General features: G+C 45.7%; 2 protein-coding genes across 3 annotated transcripts in view; one reads left to right on the forward strand and one right to left on the reverse strand.

Moving 5' to 3' along the window:
- AK3 (adenylate kinase 3) lies at window positions 1-13,730 on the forward strand. Of its 2 annotated transcripts, XM_083420728.1 has the most exons (6): window positions 1-240; window positions 363-708; window positions 5,557-5,676; window positions 6,626-6,798; window positions 9,156-9,274; window positions 10,498-13,730. In XM_083420728.1, the coding sequence occupies exons 2-6, from the start codon at window positions 555-557 to the stop codon at window positions 10,619-10,621; spliced, it is 690 nt and encodes a 229-aa protein (XP_083276854.1). In that variant the 5' UTR covers window positions 1-240; window positions 363-554; the 3' UTR covers window positions 10,622-13,730. The 2 variants fall into 2 exon arrangements, 1 of the variants encoding a protein (XP_083276854.1); XR_014506349.1 differs by lacking the exon at window positions 1-240 and having other exon boundaries at window positions 511-708; window positions 6,626-7,724; window positions 8,129-9,274.
- CDC37L1 (cell division cycle 37 like 1, HSP90 cochaperone) overlaps window positions 13,345-19,955 on the reverse strand; it is a 17,482-nt gene continuing 10,871 nt past the window's right edge. Inside the window, exon 7 of the mRNA XM_083420567.1 lies at window positions 13,345-18,778. Coding sequence (XP_083276693.1) covers window positions 18,695-18,778 — 84 coding nt within the window. The 3' untranslated portion in view covers window positions 13,345-18,694. The remainder of the gene's footprint in view (window positions 18,779-19,955) is intronic.

The raw sequence follows: 19,955 nt of genomic DNA on the forward strand, positions 1-19,955 counted from the left end.
CAAAGGATTAAGAGAAAGATATAAGACCCCACTGGCTCAAGCCAAAGCCCTAGCTAGTGGTGCGTTTTCTCACCGTGCCCAACCCGATGTCTAGAGGACATGAGCAGGACATGAACGCAATAGCAGAGGCTGGATGGCCACCTGCCTTGCACGATCTCGTGGAGATTCCCGCATTGCGGGGGTTGGACTAGATGACCCCGGGGGTGCCCACGATTCTTCGGTTCTTCTATTCGATCTCTGGTAAGCCCTTTCTCTGAGGGAGAGGGAGACTGGCACACACAAGAGAGAGAGAGAGAGAGAGAGAGAGAGAGAGAGAGGGTTTTTTGGTGCGGTTGTGATTATTATTATTTTGCTCTTTCCAGGCAAACGGAAAGCGAACTGCAGCCGAGAGGAGAGGCACGGAGTGCGCCCCTCTCCTCAGCCCTCCTCTTCCGACAGGCGAGGCCAGCCTCCGGGGCGGGAGCAGCGGGAAGAGCCGCCCCCCCGGCGGAGGGAGGACAGGCGTCGCTGGCTGGGCAGCCGGAGGAGCCTCGGGGAGCGCGCTTGGCTGGGCGATGGCGGCGCGGCGGGCGCTGCTGCTGCGCGCCCTGATCATGGGCCCGCCGGGCTCCGGCAAAGGCACCGTGTCGGCGCGCATCGTCCAGCACTTCGCGCTCAAGCATCTCTCCAGCGGGGACATCCTGCGCGACAACATGAACCGCAAGAGCGGTAGGGAAGGAGCAAATCCTAGGTGCCAACTGCCCGGGGCCCTGGGTGCCCGAGCACCCACGAAATCCCCCACGAATGGCACGGGCGCACCTGCGCATTTCGGTGCCGGGGCTGTGCACGCTGCAGGGCACCCATGGTCTCAGGCTCCCACGGTCCCGGGTACCCACGGTCGCGGGGCCAAGCTTGCACTTGGTGCAAATCATGAGTGAGCCTCACCCCCCCCCCGCGCGCGCCTTTTCCCCGGGACGGCAGACCTCGGGCATCCAAGGGGCCGTTGCAAAATTAGGAGTGAATGTTGTTGTTTCCCTCAAAGCAAGGAAGGCTCCTCCAATGTCGAATGTGTAGCTTGCAAACAGACTCCTCCCCCCCCCCGCTGCCTCCCCCCCCCCGGCATATTGCTGGGATGCGCCTTTGCAAACTCCACGAGGAAGAGAAGCAGAATTTGTCGCTTTCTCTCCTCTCCCTTCCCCTCCCCCTCTTTCTTTTTTGGCTGCGTTTATCATCCTTCTGGCAGGCAGAAATTCGGCAGGTCGGGAGGATTTCCTTTCAGTGTTGTTGTTGGGACGTTTGCCCTTACTGAGAGCAAATGTTAATGCAATTGTTTCAGTCTTGCAATGTGGATGTATACAGTACAAAAAGTTTGGTGCATTGTGGATGTATACAAGCCCCAGATTTTACTGCCTTATCCCTTACATACCCTTGAGTGTCTGCTGGATACAAAAATGGCAATCATGGCTCTATTAGTGCTTTGTAATTTGCGCTTAAAGGTACTCGTTGGCTTGCTTTGCATGTAGCACTGAGACAAAGCAGCATGCTGGTGTCTACAGTTACAAAAGTCTGGTGCCTGCCAAGTGGTGGAAAAGAGTCCGTGGGGTCTCAGCTACTCACACGGGGTCTGTGTCCCTTTGGAGAATAGAAGACACGGCGGAGACTGTGGTGCTTTAAGAAATATGGTTTATTCAGCTATTTACACCTTCCGTCTCCTCATGCTGCCAGGAGCTAAGCTATGGTTTGGCTTTGTGTTGCATCCCAAAGCAAGCTTGTGGTTTGTCTTGCTGCTGTAATAAATGAAAATCTGCCCCTATTCCCTTTTGGGGGAAACAAGAGCCCTTATAGAGTCCTTTGTAGGTTCTCCATTGGTCGGAGAAAATAACAGAGGCCAACCAGAGAATATTGAGAAGCAAAGCAGCTGGTAAGCCTGATCTTTACTGAACTGTTGCAACAGGGTGCCCCCTTCACACGCAGGAGAAGGAGGAGGACCCAGAACCTAGGTGTGCCCGCCCTTATATAGACATTTTAAATTGCCATCCCTGGAGTCCAAGACCACCCCCAGAAACATCATACATACATCACAGAAGGGGTGTAGCTCAAGACTACCCCCCAGACACATCATACCTACATCACAGAAAGGCGGTCTGTAGCAGAAATCTGAGTGTGTTGTTTATCTACTGTTGTTGTTTATCTCCTGTCTGGCAGGTTACCTGTTAATGCTTACTTGATTGGATACCCTGGGGAGCCTGGCCAGTCTTTTGTAATGATAAATACTTAGTTCCTGAGCCAGGTCACAGGCTCACCCTATTCATACACAGACATACCCTTAAGACAGGATTTGTGAAGGAAAAGACAATGGGGAGGCTTTTTCATTTTCTTTTGACTTTGCAGAGAAAGCATTTGGTCAGTTTGGGAGCCAAAATGGCTTCATGGCTGTTTTCCTGTGCTGCTTCAGACATGTGGTTTATATATTTATGTACATGTTTGCTTGGTACATTTATGAACATTTATTATATATATAAGACCTTAATTTTTTTATTTCACTGCAAACAAACAATGTTTGTTGCTGCAAACAAACAAAGAGGACTGCTCTTGGCTTACTGCTCATGGTCTTGTTTGCAGGATACAAAGCACAAACCCAGGTTCAGACATAACACCAACCTCATTCGCAGCAAGCCTTGGTTTGGCATTGTTGTAAACAAAAATTGCCCTTTTCCCTTATGGGGTATCCAAGAGCCCATATAGAGTCCTTACATGGGTTCCCTATTGGTAGGAGAGAATAACAGAGGCCGACCAGAGAATATTGAGAAGCAAAGCAGCTAGTAAGCTTGATCTTTATTGATCTGTTGCAACAGGGTGCTCCCCTCACCCGCAGGAGAGAGGAGGGACCCAGAAAAATGGCATGCAAGGCCTTATAAAGACTTTTGAAATTCCCATCCTGTAGATCAAGACCACCCCCAGAAACATCATACATACATTACAGAAGGGGTGTAACCTAAGACCACCCCTCAAATACATCACACCTACATCACAGAAAAGGCGGTCTAAAACAGAAATTTGAATATTGTTTTTCTCCTGTCCTTGTTTATCTCCTGTCTGGCAGGTTACTTGATTGGATTGCCTGGGGAGCCTGGCCATTCTTTTGTAATGATAAATACTTAGTTCCTGGGCCAGGTCACAGGCTCACACCCTATTCAAACACAGACATATCCTTAAGAAAGGATTTATGAAGGAAAAGACAATGGGGAGGCTTTTCCACTTTGACCTTGCAGAGAAAATATTTGCTCAGTTTAGGAATCAAAATGGCTTCAGGTCAGTCTTCCTGTGCTGATCTATGTATGTGCGGTTATGAACATTACCATATATCTAAGACCTCAAAATTCCTATCACAGCGTAATGCTGCAGGTGAACTCTCACCCTTTCCCCCTGCTCTGGCTAGTTAAAATCTCATGTGGTGCTGAATAGCAGGCACCTAGCCCTGTTCAAATAAACGTTGCTACCCTTTGCAAGTTCATGAAAGTTAAACATTCACTTGTATTGACTCTCAGAAGGCCAACATGCCTGTCTATGCAGATATCCCTTCCCGGTGCACCCAGTGACTTTATAGGCAATTCCCCTAGGAGTTTACAACTGACGTGGGATAAAGTTAAACCCACACCATGGATGGAGGGGGAAGGCAAGGCAGATATGACGCGCAGTTTGCCGAAGAAGTGGACTTTAAAAATGTAGCGCTTGAGGCCTTGTGCCAAAGAACCAGGGGGCGGGGGAAGAGCTGCTTGGTTGGTACCATAGATGTAAGGGTAGAGATTAATGGTGGCTGGTCTGGAATGGTGTAAAGCAAGATAATATTCAGGCCCAATCCCATGTGCATGCACCTGGGAATACAGCTGTGCTCAAACTTAAGGCACTCTTTTCTCTCAAGGAATTTTGGACACTGTAGTTTAGCCCTCGCAGAGTTATAATTCCCAGCAGCCCTTAACAAACTACATTGCCCAGAGTTCTTTGAGGGAAAGAATGTGCTTTGAATGTGTTTTAAAGGTGTGGGGAGTACAAAGTCTTGGTCCCACTGAGAACAGTGAGATTTTTCTTCTGACACATGTAGAATTGCACTGTAACTGCAGTCAAAATGCAAAGGTTTTAGTTATGGGAAATGAGAGAAAAGGAAGGCGAAAGGGATGTTTATACTCTTACACAGCGTTCAGAATTTTCTGCCATGGGGCCACTTGCGACAAGTGAAAATGCCTGGGAGGCCTGACAACTCCACCATCTGAAGGTGCATGCCTGGGGATCCTTGGGTTTTGGCTGTTTTTACACACTAGTGTGCAAGTAGATAAATAGGTACCGCTCCGGCGGGAAGGTAAATGGCATTTCTATGCACTGCTCTGGTTCGCCAGAAGTTTAGTCATGCTGGCCACATGACCCGGAAGCTGTACACCAGCTCCCTCGGCCAGTAAAGCGAGATGAGTGCCGCTACCCCAGAGTCGGCCACGACTGGACCTAATGGTCAGGGGTCCCTTTACCTTTACCTTAACACATCCTGTAGAATTCTATCCATTGTATTTTATCTGCACAATCAGAATGAATTTCAGGAACCCAAAAGTCGTATTGAAAAACCGCCTGCCCCAAAAACGGCAACTAGGCATTCTGTTTTGGTGACTGTAACCATGGCTTAAGGAGGCTTTTGGCGCCTAGCTTGTATATCTGAGTTTCTAACACTGCTCTTACACTTAAGTTGTCAGAGGAGGAACTGAGGAAAAGATATTGCAGGCAATAGAGACAATCAGCTGGAGGCAGCTCCTGAAAAAGGGGGACAAGAGATTTTTTTGTTTTTTTTTAATGGATCATTGGCCGGGTGACGCAGGGAGTAAAATATTGAATACAGGTGTGTTCCTAAGGCTGCAGTCTTAAGCCTGCATGCTGGGAAGTCTGTCTCATTGAACTCAGTGGGACTTGCTAAGTTAATGTTTTTAGAATAAAGGTAAGAATACACACACACACACACACAAAATGGCAATGGAAAAGAAGAGCTAGTGGACCCTGCTGAGGGAGAAACCAGTCAGAGGGAGTGGCCTTGTTGAGCAAATACAGGGAGAACACTGGTTACAGAAACTAGGTTGAAAGTGTTGAGACTGTCGAGCTCAATGGTGGGCTTGAAGAGTTTGGGAGATGGGAGATTTTGTTGAGGAAACTTGAGCAGATATCCCTCAAAATTTCTCCCATGTCACCTTTTCCTTTAATTTGGTTTCAAAAATATCAGCCATGCTACTTTAACTTAACAAGGCCTGGCATAGAAGAGACTGGAAAGATGAAGAATTAATTAGGACTAATTATTTTGAAAACAGTGTGTATAATGTTTGCAAGAGGTTTGTTGAGCTTGTGCTTCCTTGCTCTCCTCCATCATGCATGGCTCTCTTACAGAGGCCTGACTCTCTAGAAGTGACTTCTCGCCCCTGATATTTCTCTACAAGTGCTTCAAATGAAAAGCAGAAAATTCAGAAATAACTTCGGGCAAGTTGTGTTGTCCCACGTAGCGTTCTGGTGACTTTTTTGTTCTTTTTGTTTTGTTTACTTCCACAGAAGTTGGTATCCTTGCGAAGTCCTATATTGATCAAGGCCGACTGATTCCTGATGACATTATCACGCGGCTGATGCTCAGTGAACTGAAAAACCTGGAGCAAAACAGTGTGTTGTTGGATGGTGAGAATTGGACAGTAGCATCTCTGGCAGTGCTGTGGAAAGTGCTCTCCCGCCCATCCTTGCGTGGATGGAAACTATGAAGTGGAGAGGAATTCTGGAACGTTTGGGGCAGACATAAGGGCTGCTGCTCAGTGGTAAAACCTCTGGTTTGCAGTCAGAAGGTCTCTGGATCTCCTGGTAGGGCTGGGTGATATATCGATATATCGTCCCAAACCGATGCTGGTAGACAGCAGCTTCCTATGTTCCTGATTCTTGTGGGATGTGATACATAAGTAGCAGTCAAGTACAACATTCCTTGTTTTCCTAGAGTGGACATGCGGGAGAATGTTTGGTCCAGCCAGTCAAAAACTTCCTGTTTCCTCCTGGCTGGGACATACTTCCTTTTGCATGTGACTAGAGGTGGGTGTGACCTTACCTGTCCAGCTAACAAAAGGACAAGTCATGCAGCACACTCCCTCTCTTTGACTTCCTCCGTCATTGGAGCAGCTTTTTTCTAGAAATGCTCTGTTGTCTCTCAGCCAACAGAGAACACTGGGATTATCCCCATATGGGATAGACGCAAATGTATATACTTTGTAACTAAATCTGCCTTCAGGGATCCAACTGTGAACTGATGATGTGAGTAAACTTCTTTTATATACTTTACGCAAGAATGTGGTGTGCTTATTCTTTTAAGAGGGATATAAGGAAACTTACCAGGAACCTAATAGTGAGAGGCTTACACAAGCCTGTAACCAGCTATCTGCTGTGCGTTTAAAAGGGGAATGTAAAACTCTGCTAAGTAAAGGAACTTGCTAGCGCAATTTAGGAAGGATATTAATAAACAATATAACCTCTGCTGCCTCCCTGAACATTCCCACAATTCTCAGACTTGGGCGGGAGTGATTGCATAGCTATTTCACAAAGGCACCTGAGATTTCTACAAGGGCGTTTCTTTTCTTTGTCACAGGCTTCCCTAGGACTGTTCCACAGGCCGAGGCTCTGGATAAAGTATGTCCAATAGATACGGTGATTGACTTGGATGTGCCTTTTGAGACGATCCAGCAACGCCTAACTGCCCGCTGGATCCATCCTGCCAGCGGCAGGGTCTACAACCTTGAATTCAACCCTCCCAAAGTCCCTGTGAGTGATGTTCGTTTCTGGTCCAGCACTGTAGGAACAAATATCCCCCCGACATCTTTTTTCTGTCTGCCATTCAAGCAATGGACTAAACACTTGGGTCACCCTGTATCTTCTTGCAAATGCACTAATAATCTCTACTGTTCCATATGGTTATGATTGTGCCACAAGTAGCAGTGGAGCTAAAATAATTCTTACTAGCTGGGAATGCTTGAAACTGACAGCGCTCCTGCTTGTTGTTGTTTAGTCATTTAGTCGTGTCCCACTCTTCGTGACCCCATGGACCAGAGCACGCCAGGCACTCCTGTCTTCCACTGCCTCCCACAGTTTGGTCAAACTCATGCTGGTAGCTTCAAGAACACTATCCAACCATCTCGTCCTCTGCCGTCCCCTTCTCCTTGTGCCCTCCATCTTTCCCAACATCAGGGTCTTTTCCAGGGAGTCTTCTCTTCTCATGAGGTGGCCAAAGTACTGGAGCCTCAGCTTCTGGATCTGTCCTTCCAGTGAGCACTCGGGGCTGATTTCCTTAAGAATGGATAGGTTTGATCTTCTTGCAGTCCATGGGTCTCTCAAGAGTCTCCTCCAGCACCATAATTCAAAAGCATCAATTCTTTGGCGATCAGCCTTCTTTATGGTCACTTCCATACATCACTACTGGGAAAACCATAGTTTTAACTATGGTTGGCAAGGTGATGTCTCTGCTTGCTAGGGGTTATTAACTGCAGGTGGGAGAATCACTCAGCATATTTGTGATCGTTACTATTTGGGAAAACAGAGTGATAATTAGCTGATTACTAAATACCATTGATGCTGCAAGTTAGTAAGTGCCTTTGTCAGTCTGCTATAAAACAGATGAGCTGGTACTGCCCTGCATGGGTTCCACTGGTTAATACAAACTGGCTATATGTATATTTGTTCCCCGAAGCTCTGTGCTTATTGGGATATTGCTTAATGGTAAAATAACATGTCCTGATCGAGGAAAGGAGATTGATGCTCTGGGAGCACCTGACACCTGATGGTGGAAAGTGGAGAACAAAATTCAGACTGTCTATCCCTCCCCTCCCACCTCAAAAAATACCTGTCAAAGCTGACAGTGGCAAACATTTGGCCAATGTACAGATATGAATGGACTGATACTGTAAGTATTTTTAATAGGTGATCGATGGCTTTTAAATTTTCTAAAAAAGGAAAGCAAAACAAAACAGGTCATTCCAGAGGTATCTGTGCAATGATACTGGATTAAGACCCAGTCCCTCCTTTAACCCTTAACTTTGCCACACACAAGAAGGGGCAAGATATGTATACAAAGATCACACACAGGGTGACCCTTAAGCTACAGAGACGGGGGTGGGGGGGAATCAGACAAAAGTTTTTGTGACTGTTTATTGTTCAGGTGATTCCATGTTTTAATGTGGTACTCTTTCTTGCATTCAGCAATCTCCTTGCTATATGTAGGTGGGGCCAGGGTTTTATTGTAATGGCCTATAGCTAAATACAATAAAATTTGGCTTTACTTGAGCAACAGCACCAGTTTTATGAGAGCAGCTTTTGAAGTTTAGTCTACCTGGTTTGGAAATAGAATTTAATATGTTCCTGTTTTAACAAAGTTCACCAGGTGAGCAGAATCAATCCCTTTCACAAAAGATAAAGTCAGAGACCACATCCACAACATGCCACTTTAATAGTCATGCCTTCTCCAAAGAACCCTGGGAACTGGAGTTTGTTATGGGTGCTGAGAGTTGTTAGAGTCCCCCGTTCCCCTCACAGAGATACAGTGGCTTAACAATCCATCTCTCTTCCCAGGAACTCTTGAAATTGTTGCCCTGTGAGGGGAACAGAGGTCTCCTAAGAGCTTTCAGCTCCCTTAGGCAAACTACAGTTCCCAGCATTCTTTCCCTAAATGGCCTCAGCCCAGGATACCTGAAGGAGTGTCTCCACCCCCATCGTTCAGCCCGGACACTGAGGTCCAGTGCTGAGGCCTTCTGGCAGTTCCCTCACTGCGAGAAGTGAGGTTACAGGGAACCAGGCAGAGGGCCTTCTCTGTAGTGGCCCCCTCCCTGTGGAACGCCCTCCCATCAGATGTCAAGGAAATAAACAACTATCTGACTTTTAGAAGACATCTGAAGGCAGGACTGTTTAGGGAAGTTTTTAATGACTGATGTTTTAATGTAATTTTAATATTTTGTTGGAAGCCGCATAGAGTGGCTGGGGAGACCCAGCCAGAAGGGCGGGGTATAAATAATACATTATTATTATTAACTTTGGGGGAAGCCATTACTGCGTAACATGGCGTAATTGTGTGCAGGTGGGTCTAGAGTGAAACGGCATTGTGCCTGAGACTTCTCCTTTCCCATAACCAGGGTTGTGATGATATTACTGGAGAGCCTCTTGTCCAACGGGATGATGACAAACCAGAAACAGTTATGAAGAGGCTGAAATCTTACGAAACTGAAACCAAACCTGTCCTGGAATATTATCGGTAAGCTCCTTACAGTCGTACCTCAGGTTACAAACGTTGCGGGTTGCGTGTTTTCAGGTTGCGGACTGCGCAGAACCTGGAATTACCAGAATGGGTTACTTCTGGGTTTCAGTGCTCGCACAGAACCACAAAATTACATCACACGCATGCAGAAGCGCCGAATCGCGTCACGTGCGTGCGCCAACACAGCGCTTCAGGCTACGAATGCTGCGGGTTGCGAACGTGCCTCCCGCACAGATTACGTTTTCAACCGGAGGTATGACTGTATTTCATTAGGCATCTTCTCTCCCTCTCTCTGTTTCCCACACGGTTTGGTACCTGTGGTCCATGTTCACTCCTAACGGGCCCCTCCAGTGTCAGGTAATGATGCTCCTAGCTGCTGAGAGTTGAGGGCTTCCTGAGCAGGATTTCTAAAGAAACACATGCTGATTTCTACAAGTCACAGAATCCTGATCTCCTTAGTTTGTTTCTTCCTTTTCAGATCCTAGATTGGATAGGGGAGGGAGTTCTTCTGCAAGGGAGTCCTTGAAGAGGTCTTTCAAGACCTCTGAGACTTAAAACAAGTGTCGCTGGTGATGTAAAAATTGGGGTTTGGCTTTTGCAGCCCAGCTCCCCATGGGACTCTGAGTCCCCTAAGTCCATGATCGGTAAGAGAAAAATGGATGGAGGCTGGATCCACTGGCAAGCAAGGCAGATATTTATTTTTCTGTTGCAACAGAATTCCCTCTGTCCAAGGAGGGAGAGACCCTGAACAAAAGTGTGCAGGAACCTTTAAAGACTTTTGACATTGCCCAACCCCCTTAGCCAAAGACCAACCCAAAATGATCATTCATACTTACATCATAGGAGGCTTGCAGCAGAAATCCTGTCTGTCAGGAGACCTGATAATGGTTGCAGATTGCATTGCCTGGGCAGCTTGGCCATTCTTTAGTTCCTGAATCCAGGTCACAGGCACATCCTATTCCTACACAAAGACCCTTAAGACAGGATTTATAAGCAAAAAAGACAATGGGAAGGCTTTCCCCATTTGCTTCCCTTACTGCAGAGGAATATTTGACGTCACTGGGAGAGTCAAAATGGCTTCAGGATTGCTCTCCTGTCCTATACATGGTTTATATATTTAGATACGTGTGCATTTATGAATATTTATACTATATTTGAAACCTTAGAATACTTATAACACTGGACAAACATGACTAACGTATCTCTTGTCCCTTCTGTAGCCGGAAAGGCGTGTTGGAATCTTTCTCGGGAACAGAGACTAACAAGATATGGCCCCACATTCATCGTTTCCTTCAAACCAAGCTGCCTGATATGAGCCAGAAGGAAGCATCCACCAACAGATGAAGGAAGATCCAGTACTGTACTGATGGGATAGAAGCTGGTGGCCTTTGGTTAAGATTCCAGAAATATATTCTCTAATCAACAGTAGAATCATGGAGACCTGGTGGTTATTGTTGTTGTTGCAAATTGAATGTGCCCACAATGACAAATAGCAGACTTGAAATCTCAAGAAATGTCCACATTTGTAACTCTAGTATTTTAATTTTTTTTGGCCTCTGGTATGTTGATTTTAAAAGCGCTAATTTTGTATTTAGATGGACCTGCATTTTGTAAAAGTAATTTAATATTAAATTGATTTTTTTTAACAAAATACAGCCAAAGAATCTCACGGTTTGTCAAAAGGAGGGTCCTGATCTGAAATGAAACATGGAGGATGCCATTTTACCCAATGTGTACATGCATGTGATTTCAGTAAAAACATTAAGGCTGTCTGTTTTGGACTCTAACATAGTGATGGGGTATGTGGCTTTTGGGAAAGAGTAATCCTCTCGATGTCCTTTGGGAATTCCAGTACAAGCCACCTATATTTTTATTTGTTTTAAGTTTTGTATGGCCACACAGCAGTAACTATTCCCTGGGTTGCTTACAAAGAAGATAGTAAAAATACCATAGGCCCTAATTAAAGTCAATAAGGAATAAAAACGGCAAAAAACCCCTTTCCTCCTAACGGATACAGCACAAACAGTTGACACCTTGTACTGAAACCACCCTATGGCAAAGATTAGTTTTAATAACCCAATTAAAAAGCATAGGTGAATAGAAAAGTCTTCCTCTCATGACCAAAATACTGCAGAGAGGCTTGCCTGGCCATATCTCGGGCTCCACAGCTAGAGAGCCAGGGCAAAAACGGCCTCTCAGAGCTTTATAGGCACTTTTAAATTGAGTCCCGAAATGAACCAAGAGCCAGTGCGACCGCAGAAGAGCCGGCACGGTCAAATAATGCTCAGCTCCAGTTAATATTCTTGCATCCCTGTTTTGAAGTTGCTGCAGTTTCCATGTACAGTGGTATCTCTGGTTACGAACTTAATTCGTTCCAGAGGTCCGTTCTTATCCTGAAGTACCATTTTAGCTAATGGGGTCTCCCGTTGCTGCCAGCGCACAATTTCTGTTCTCATCCTGAGGTAAAGTTCTTAACCCGAGGCACTACTTCCGGGTTAACAGAGTCTGTAACCTGAAATGTTTGTAACCCGAGGTGTTTGTAACCTGAGGTACCACCGTACGAGGTGTTGCTGTCTAAAGACGTTGCCAGAGGGTGGGTCATTATGGCCAAGCTACCTGCAGCCAGGTGTGGTTGCAACTGGCCTTATCAGTCCAAGGTGTTCAGTGGTCCAGGGGGAAAAGTAATTCTTACAACTTCTTACTCAGAAGTCAGGACTGGACTTTGCTTCTCTGATTCTAAATACTTTTATCATTATAAAAGCCTTCTATAGGTATTTGCGGTACTTAGCGGTATTGCTGCATCACCTTGTAATGCGACCATCAGGTGGGCAGAGTATAAATAGTAAAATCATTATTTTTATATTACTATTATATCTCTGACACACTGTCTTGTAGTGCCTGAGTTCAGCATTTGTACGCTCCTTTAAATTGAGAATTGGTCCAGATTAGAATGTCTTCTGTTTTGTTTACACAGCGAATCCTGCTGCAACACCAGGACAGTTTGCTTGTGTTGCTGTTGTCTTGTGCGTGTTGCATGCACACACACAGCTTGCTTCACCAGCCCGCATTGCTGCAATCCTCCTACTTGCATCACACCATCAGACTGGCTGTTTCATTGTCCTGTACTTTGAACTTTCCACCCCCCAAAAATATGTTCGCGGAGGGATGAGTAAGGAAGGGCAAAGGAGCCCTAACTTTCCAAATAGCAGGGAGCCAGAATCTGCTGGCTTTCAGAATGGCCCTTTGTTGAACTGATGCACACCCCACATACCAGGGGAATGCTGTCAGCTGTGGAGGGCAGGCCCCCACGGCCAGCACTAGACAAGGAAGCAGCTGCGGAGAGTTAGCAGCCCCCCCCCAACCAAAACTGATGGACCCTTGCTGGTTTGAAGACGTTTAGATTTTCCTAGGTCAGGTAAATTGCTTCCAGCCAGCCAGAAAAGGGGAAAGGGACTTCAGGCCAGAGACCAAATGCACCCTCCAGCAGTGGCATAGCAGCATTTGCTGGTGCCCGGGGCATGCACCTGGTAGGGACAGGACACAGAGGGTGACTGGAGCCGTGGTTTGTGCAGCACCGCTTGCCCACCACACAGGGGGAGCCCAACCAGCTGACACAGCCCTTGGCAGGCAAATCCCCCTGATGCCTGCGGAGAGAAGCGACAGGCCGGGCCACGCTGGGGCTGCACCTTGCCCACTTCCTTCTGTTCGTGCCTGCTCAGCATCTGAGCAAGCACTGGTTGGGCAGCCATTCAGCGAGGGAGCCAGGGACACGGCGGTGAGGCAAGGCTGGGCACCAGGGCTTCGAGACCACCAGCAGAAGGCGGCGGGGGGGGGGGGAATATGAGGATCTCTGCGTGGATGCACCCGGTTCACCCCCCCTCAAAATTGTGCACCTGGGGCCACAGCTCCCCTGGTCCCCCCATGCTATGCCCTTTCCCTCCAGACCTCTCTCGACTCCTCCTTGGCTGGCTCCATACCCTCTTTGAGTGCTTTTGCCTGGCTCGACTGCATCCTTGAACTATGTTTTCATTTGCCTGGATAGAGAATTGTACTGGTTTATTTGGGGGGGGGGGACGCAGCCCATGTACTGCATAAAGGGAAGTTACATGCATCGCTCCACCTTTCTTTGCCCCATCCATCACAGGCACACAGAACTTGATAGAGCTTAAAAGTTTGCTATCAAATGAAACATGCACTGCAGCAAAACTACACTTTATTAACAGCAAGTTGTGTTTTATTTTCAAAACTCGGACGAGACAGTCTTACTGTGAAGCAATATTTTGTCGCATTATTCTCCTATTAAGGCTTTCGAGTTAGCTGCTTCGTTAAAGACGTTACAAAGCCAAACTGTATTGCCTAGAGCAGGGCTTGTCAAACCTTCCACAGACCACTGGAAAAATGTTAAAGAGGTTTTGCTGTACCACTTAATAAAACTTGCTTTGGATGAATGAAAGCAGAACTGCAGCTTACTTTAACAACGAGCGTCCTATTTCTGTTTTTCAAATGAAGAAGGTTGGGTACAATATGTCCGGTTTCACCCATGTGATGCTTTTGCCCCTCTAGCATCAAAGTATTTACAAACCCTGTCTCAACAGTATTGTGAGAAAACCAGAAATGTGGCCAAATATACATTCGATTCCCGTGTACATAGAATAGTGGTGGCGGGGTCAGATCAAAGACCACCACCTATTTTTGCTGCCCTGTTTCTTTAAACTTGGCCCAATCTTTTCTACTGATTCTTGAATGTTGAGAGAAGGCCAGAATACTGTTGCTTGAGGGCCGTTTCACACTTTTTGTTTGAAGCTATGATCCTGTTTTCAGCCGATTGCAACAGAAACGTATTAGCCTGCCCAACATTTGTCAAGAAGTAATGATATCTGGAGCTTTTTGAGTGCGCTCGACGACGAATCCAAGTTGGCTTGTGCATGAAACAGTCCTAAGACAGGAATACTAAGCACGCTTCTAAAGAAGCTGCCTTGGTTTCAATGAACACCTAAGTTTGGAATTGGCGATGTTAATACAAACGAATGTATTTCTCCCGTATTTCCCACCCCATTTGACACTCGGAACTACAATACCACTAGAAATCCCAGGAAAGTGAAATGTGGAAGCCTTGCTGACTGACGCACGTGCTTGAAACACTGGCAAACTTCTGATCGTTTTCAAGTCAAGCGCAATTTACAGGAAGATTCATACCAGAAGAGTAAAGGAAGAGACATGGGGTGGCAAGTTCCATGCTACCGTATGGTATGCAGATTCTCTCACTTCTGCTGGGTATTCCTTGTGGAAAAGACTCTGTGAGAATTATTGTTCAATGAATTCACCGACAGACCAAGGCAGAGCACAGAAAGCCACAGTGATCATGCTAGCAGTATAATCAGTATCCTGTCCAAGAACTCAACACATTTATGCCATGGGAACATTTAAAAATTATGCGCTAGTAATGGATTGCTCCATCCCCTGCTTAGCTAAAGACAACTTAAAAAAGATTCCACAGGGATCTGTTATCCCCCCTGTGCCTTTTACTGAACAAGCGAGTTTTGCAAAATCCGCATTGTTCTCCATTTCTGAACAAATCTCAGTTTCATCAAGAATTCTACAGAAGCCTTGCATTTGGTCACATATTATTTCCACCTCGTTTGTAATCTTATGTATTTTGTTTGTTTATCTTCTATGCAATTTCATTTCGGAAACTAACTTAAAGCCAGACATATCCTTGTGCAGTTGGTAGTAGTCTGAATCAGGACTTGATTCCAGAATGCACTGCACCTAGGATTAAAAGTACTGCATTGCTGAGGAAAAATGGCACCCATGAAGCTTCCAAAGGAGAAATGCAACCCCAACCCTCTGAAAGTGAGCAAAGATTGCAAAGCAGATGTGCTTGGCTCACAATAAGGTTCTATACTTAGGCAGGAAAAAACCAGCTGCACACATATCAGTTAAAGAACACCTGGTTTGCCAGTAGTACATGAGAAAAGGATCTAGGGGTCTTGGTGGACCACAGGATTAATCTGAGCCAACCATGTGAAGCAGCAGCAAAAAAGCTAATGCTATTCTAGGCTGCATCAACAGAAGTTGAGTGTCCAGATCAAGGGAAGTAACAGTACCATTCTATTCTGCCTTGGTCAGACCACACCTGGAATACTGCATCTAGTTCTGGGCAACACAATTTAAGAAGGATGTTGACAAGCTGGAAGGTGTGCCGAGGAGGGCAACCAAGATGATCAAGGGTCTGGAAACCGAGCCTTATGAGGAATGGTTGGGAGGGTATGTTTAGCCTGGGATGAAGAGACTGAGAGGAGATAAGATATTTGAAAATGGCTCTCGTAAGGGCTGCCACATAGAAGATAGAGCGTGTTTGTTTTCTCCTGTCCTGGAAGCAAGGACCTGAACCAATGGATTCAAGTTACAAGAAAGGAGATTCCGACTAAACATCAGGAAGAGCTTTCTGACAGTCAGAGTTGTTGGACAGTGGAACAGATTCCCACAAGAGGTGATGGACTCTCCTTCCTTGGAGGTTGCATGGCCATCTGTCATGTATGATTTAACTGAGATTCCTGCATCACATGGGGTTGGACTAGATGGCCCTCGGGGACCCTTCCAACTCAACAATTCTATGATTCGAAGGTAAAATTACATAACTTTACATCACAGTTAATGTCTGTCCCTTTAGCTTTTATACCCAATGCCAAATATTGTCCCCATCACAATAGTTTGGGAACTCTCCAGAGCAGATTGGGAGGCAAATAGGAGGGAGGAGAGAAATCAGAAGTCTAGTTTCACAAGTGGATTTCTACTGCTCAAGCAGGCGGTTAACACTGCGTAGCGTAGAACCTAATATTATCAAGGCTCATCTGCTTTTGTCTTTTACACTGGTTCCATAGGCAACAGAATAATAAATTCTAGCATCTTTAGTCCCTTGCTGAAAGTTTTCTGCTTCTGCCCAAAATATTCCCTGGTCTCTGGGATTCATAATTTTTCCAATATACAATTGAATAATTTTTTATTTCATATATACAACAAGATTATTCAAGGGAATTACTATTCAAAACACCATCTTTTACATGGAAGAAGCTTTTACATGCAAGCACTCAAGTGTTACTATGCAGTCCCTAGAAACTCACGTATTCTTGACCACCATCCCTTTTGTTCGAGGCATCCAGGAGTCGAACATTGTTTACACCCACCCACACCAAAAGTAAAATAGCTGCATTCATGATTCTCTCTCATCACATCTCACAATCTCAACTAGCCTCTCAGACTTCTCCAGTTGTATATTGGGCTTGACAATAATCATGTCCAAGGAAACAAGCGACCTTCATTTCCTTTTAACTGCAAAGTCCAGCCACAGTGGAAGGGCGTGATTTAAATTTAACCAGAAAATGTTAGAGGAGGGAATTATGTTCCACATGTAGGCCAAGAGCCAAAGAATTACGGGAATGCCAGGAGAACCGCTGTTTTGTGGAAAAAACAGTTTGTCCCCCTGACAGTGGACAGACAACAGACACAATCCCCATTGTGCACATGGAAGGCTGCCCCATGCATGTATCTTGTTTCTTAGGAACTTAGCTATAGCCTTGTATACTTTTCCTCTACTTATTAGGCAGAGCAAGGGAGCAGAGTCAAACGAAAGAACTTATCGTATCAGATTCTACGGTACCTTCCTGATTCTGGGACTGATGCAACCCAAGGTGCTTCGCTGATTAAGACGCACTTAGTAAACATGGCTGTGCACTGGTAGAAAAAGCTAGCAGCACATCCATGTTTTCAACACACAGACCTACATCCCTGGTTTGGCTAAGTGGAAGCAGTGTGTGATAACTGGATGAGAAATGGTGGTTTTTAGGGCTGGGCGATATCTGGTTTTCAACATCGTGATATACCCTGATGTCGTGATATATCACGATGTTTGAAATAACACTGAAGAAGGCTGAAAATGCAACTGGGCTGTGAAGGGAGGGAGGAGCGACCAGGAGGAATGGAAGGAGGCTGCCCACTTGCTCGGGCAAAGCGACTCCTGCCCACTCCCTCCCTCCCTCTACAGCCCAGCCCCGGCCTCAGGACAGGGAGCCGAGAAGGTGCTCTGCCTGCCTGCGCGCTTTGCCTTTGCCCGAGCAAGTGGGGCAGGCGCCTCTTGCCTCCTGGTTTGTCGCAGGAGGAACGACTATCCAGGAGGAAAGACGCAGCCTGCCCCGCTTCCTTGGGCGAGGGCAAATGCGCAGGCGGGTGAGCACACAATTTGAGCTGGCGATACATCATGGCTCCCCGGCCACAACCAGCACAGTGAAGGTCAATGGGAGCGATGTCTTGCCAGCTCTGAAAGTCCAGAACCGGTATCGCGATCTGAACTTCATACCAGTTTCAAATGCTGAATCGAAATATCACCCACCTCTAGTGGTTTTATATACTTTGGGTATCACATAAACAAAACACAGGGGATAGAGAACAGAGCTCAGCCTACACTGACAACATCATTGGAGATGTTTTGGTTTTAAAACTGCCAACTGACGACATGCCCTGACGCACAGCTACCCTTCCAAAATAGATTTTAAGTGCCACACTCACAACACTTAACTGAAAACAAGGTCAAATCAGTTTGGCACCTGAATGCCCTTAAATGCTCATTTTAAAGACATCATCACAGAATAATATCCTTTTTTTTTTTTTTTTTTAGGTACAAAGGCAGCCAATTAGTATTGATTTGTCTTCTCCTCTCTCACTAATGGCTGATAGTTTTAGCCAGTTCTGTCAAGGAAAGAAGTTTTTTTTCATGAGTGTGTCTCTAGAAAATACTGTTTTATAATTTCATTATAACAAATTGTGGCCACTTACACATCAAGACATAAAAGTGGCAAAACAAAATATTAAAATGTCTTTTTCCCCCAAAACAATCCCTGTAACAGAGTTAAAAGGCCAGTGCTTTTATCTGAGCCATTCAGATCTGCAAAGTTGATAGCAACCACTGATATATTGCTATTCATGATAAAATCAGATCTGAGCATCAACCATGCAAGCAACAGAATGCTTTACAGTGATTTTTAGTATCCCAAGGGAGACAAGGGTATTCCTAATAAGATTAAAGCAGATTCCTTCTAGAATCAATCAATTGTAAACATTGCAACTGTGCAGATTCTTTTTCAAACTCGGATTCCTAAAATTAAAAAGGCAAGGTTTAGTAGTAGCAGAAAAACATCCAGTTTCACATTCAGTAACACACAATAATCCCCCTCTCCTAAAAAACCCCCCAAAAACATAGCAGCACATTTTCCAACAAAAAGACAAGTGTGTTTCTGGAATACCCTCTCTCCCAAAAACAAACACTCAAAATAAAGTGCAGTACCCATAAAAATAAGTCTAGGAAATTTGCCACATTCTTCTTTTTGTTAATAAGAGAACTTGGGCTCAGTCTTAGGAATACTATACTGTATCCATCATTTTAGGTTCGTCTTCGTCTCTGTGTACCACTGAGTTCAAACTGCAGCCCTGAAGTGAATCTGCATTCTGTAACCAAGAAGAGAACAAGAAACAAGTCAGCTGAAGACAGGAACTAGACACAAAACTCTGGTTTGAGTCGCAGAAAACTTCCTGCCTCCTAATCACCTGTAGGGTTGTGAACAGTTTATTTTGCAACATTCAACCGTAGTATAGTCGCCATCCAGTCTCATAGTATACCAGCAGTCTCCCTGTTTTCGTCTTCTGAGCGATTACTAGCCACTGCCCAGAGGTAAGCCAGGAGCTTCGTGCAAGGCTACAAAACCGTTCTTTTGATGCAGAAATCAGAGCCGGCCTTGCACCGATTAAGAAACATGGACAGGGTAAGAAGCAACAGCAACGTCCAGGGAAGGCTGAGACTTACTGCATACATCTTCAAAGCAAGTAATCTGAGGAACTCCTCAAGAATCTGATGAGAGCCACTTCATTCAATAGTTTCATATTGGCTACCGGGAAGTTTATGCGTGGGGTGATGGCTAACATGAACCGGGGGCTGAGTGGGGAGAGACAGATGGTGGCTGGAAAGTTAAAACTGAACTGAATCACTCCATGGACTGGAAAAATAGAAACAGGGGCATAAGTGCTATAGGTCTTAGATCAGGATGACCCAAGTTCAAATCTCTGTTCAGACACAAAGTTCACTGGATGAGTCACTATCTCTCAGCTACATTTACCTGATGGGGAAGTTATGAGGATAAACGGGGGACGGGATGACCCTATGTACCATTCTGAGTGCAGAAAGTGCATACATATAATGAACCAGTAAGCTATGTAGTAAGTATTCATAACCTAGAAATGTCAGTCTGCTGAAGCCAGGAAAGACATCACCCCCAACTTGACTCCAAAGCATCTGTATTAAGATAAAGGACCCCTGGATGGTTAAGTCCAGTCATAGGCGACTATGGGGTTGCGGCACTGATCTCGCTTTCAGGCCGAGGGAGCTGGCATTTGTCCACAGACAGCTTTCCGGGTCATGTGGCTAGAAAGACTAAACCACTTCTGGCACAATGGGACACCGTGAAGGAAACCAGAGCGCACAGAAATGCCGTTTACCTTCCCACCACAGCAGTACCCATTTATCTACTTGCACTGGTGTGCTTTTGAATTGCCAGGTTGGCAGGAGCTGGGGCAGAGCAACAGGAGCTCACTCCATCGCAGGGATTTGAACCGCTGACAAGCCCAAGAG

The sequence above is a fragment of the Podarcis tiliguerta genome (assembly GCF_965153285.1).
Source record: "Podarcis tiliguerta genome assembly, chromosome: 17".
In the NCBI taxonomy this organism is placed as follows: Eukaryota; Metazoa; Chordata; class Lepidosauria; order Squamata; family Lacertidae; genus Podarcis; species Podarcis tiliguerta.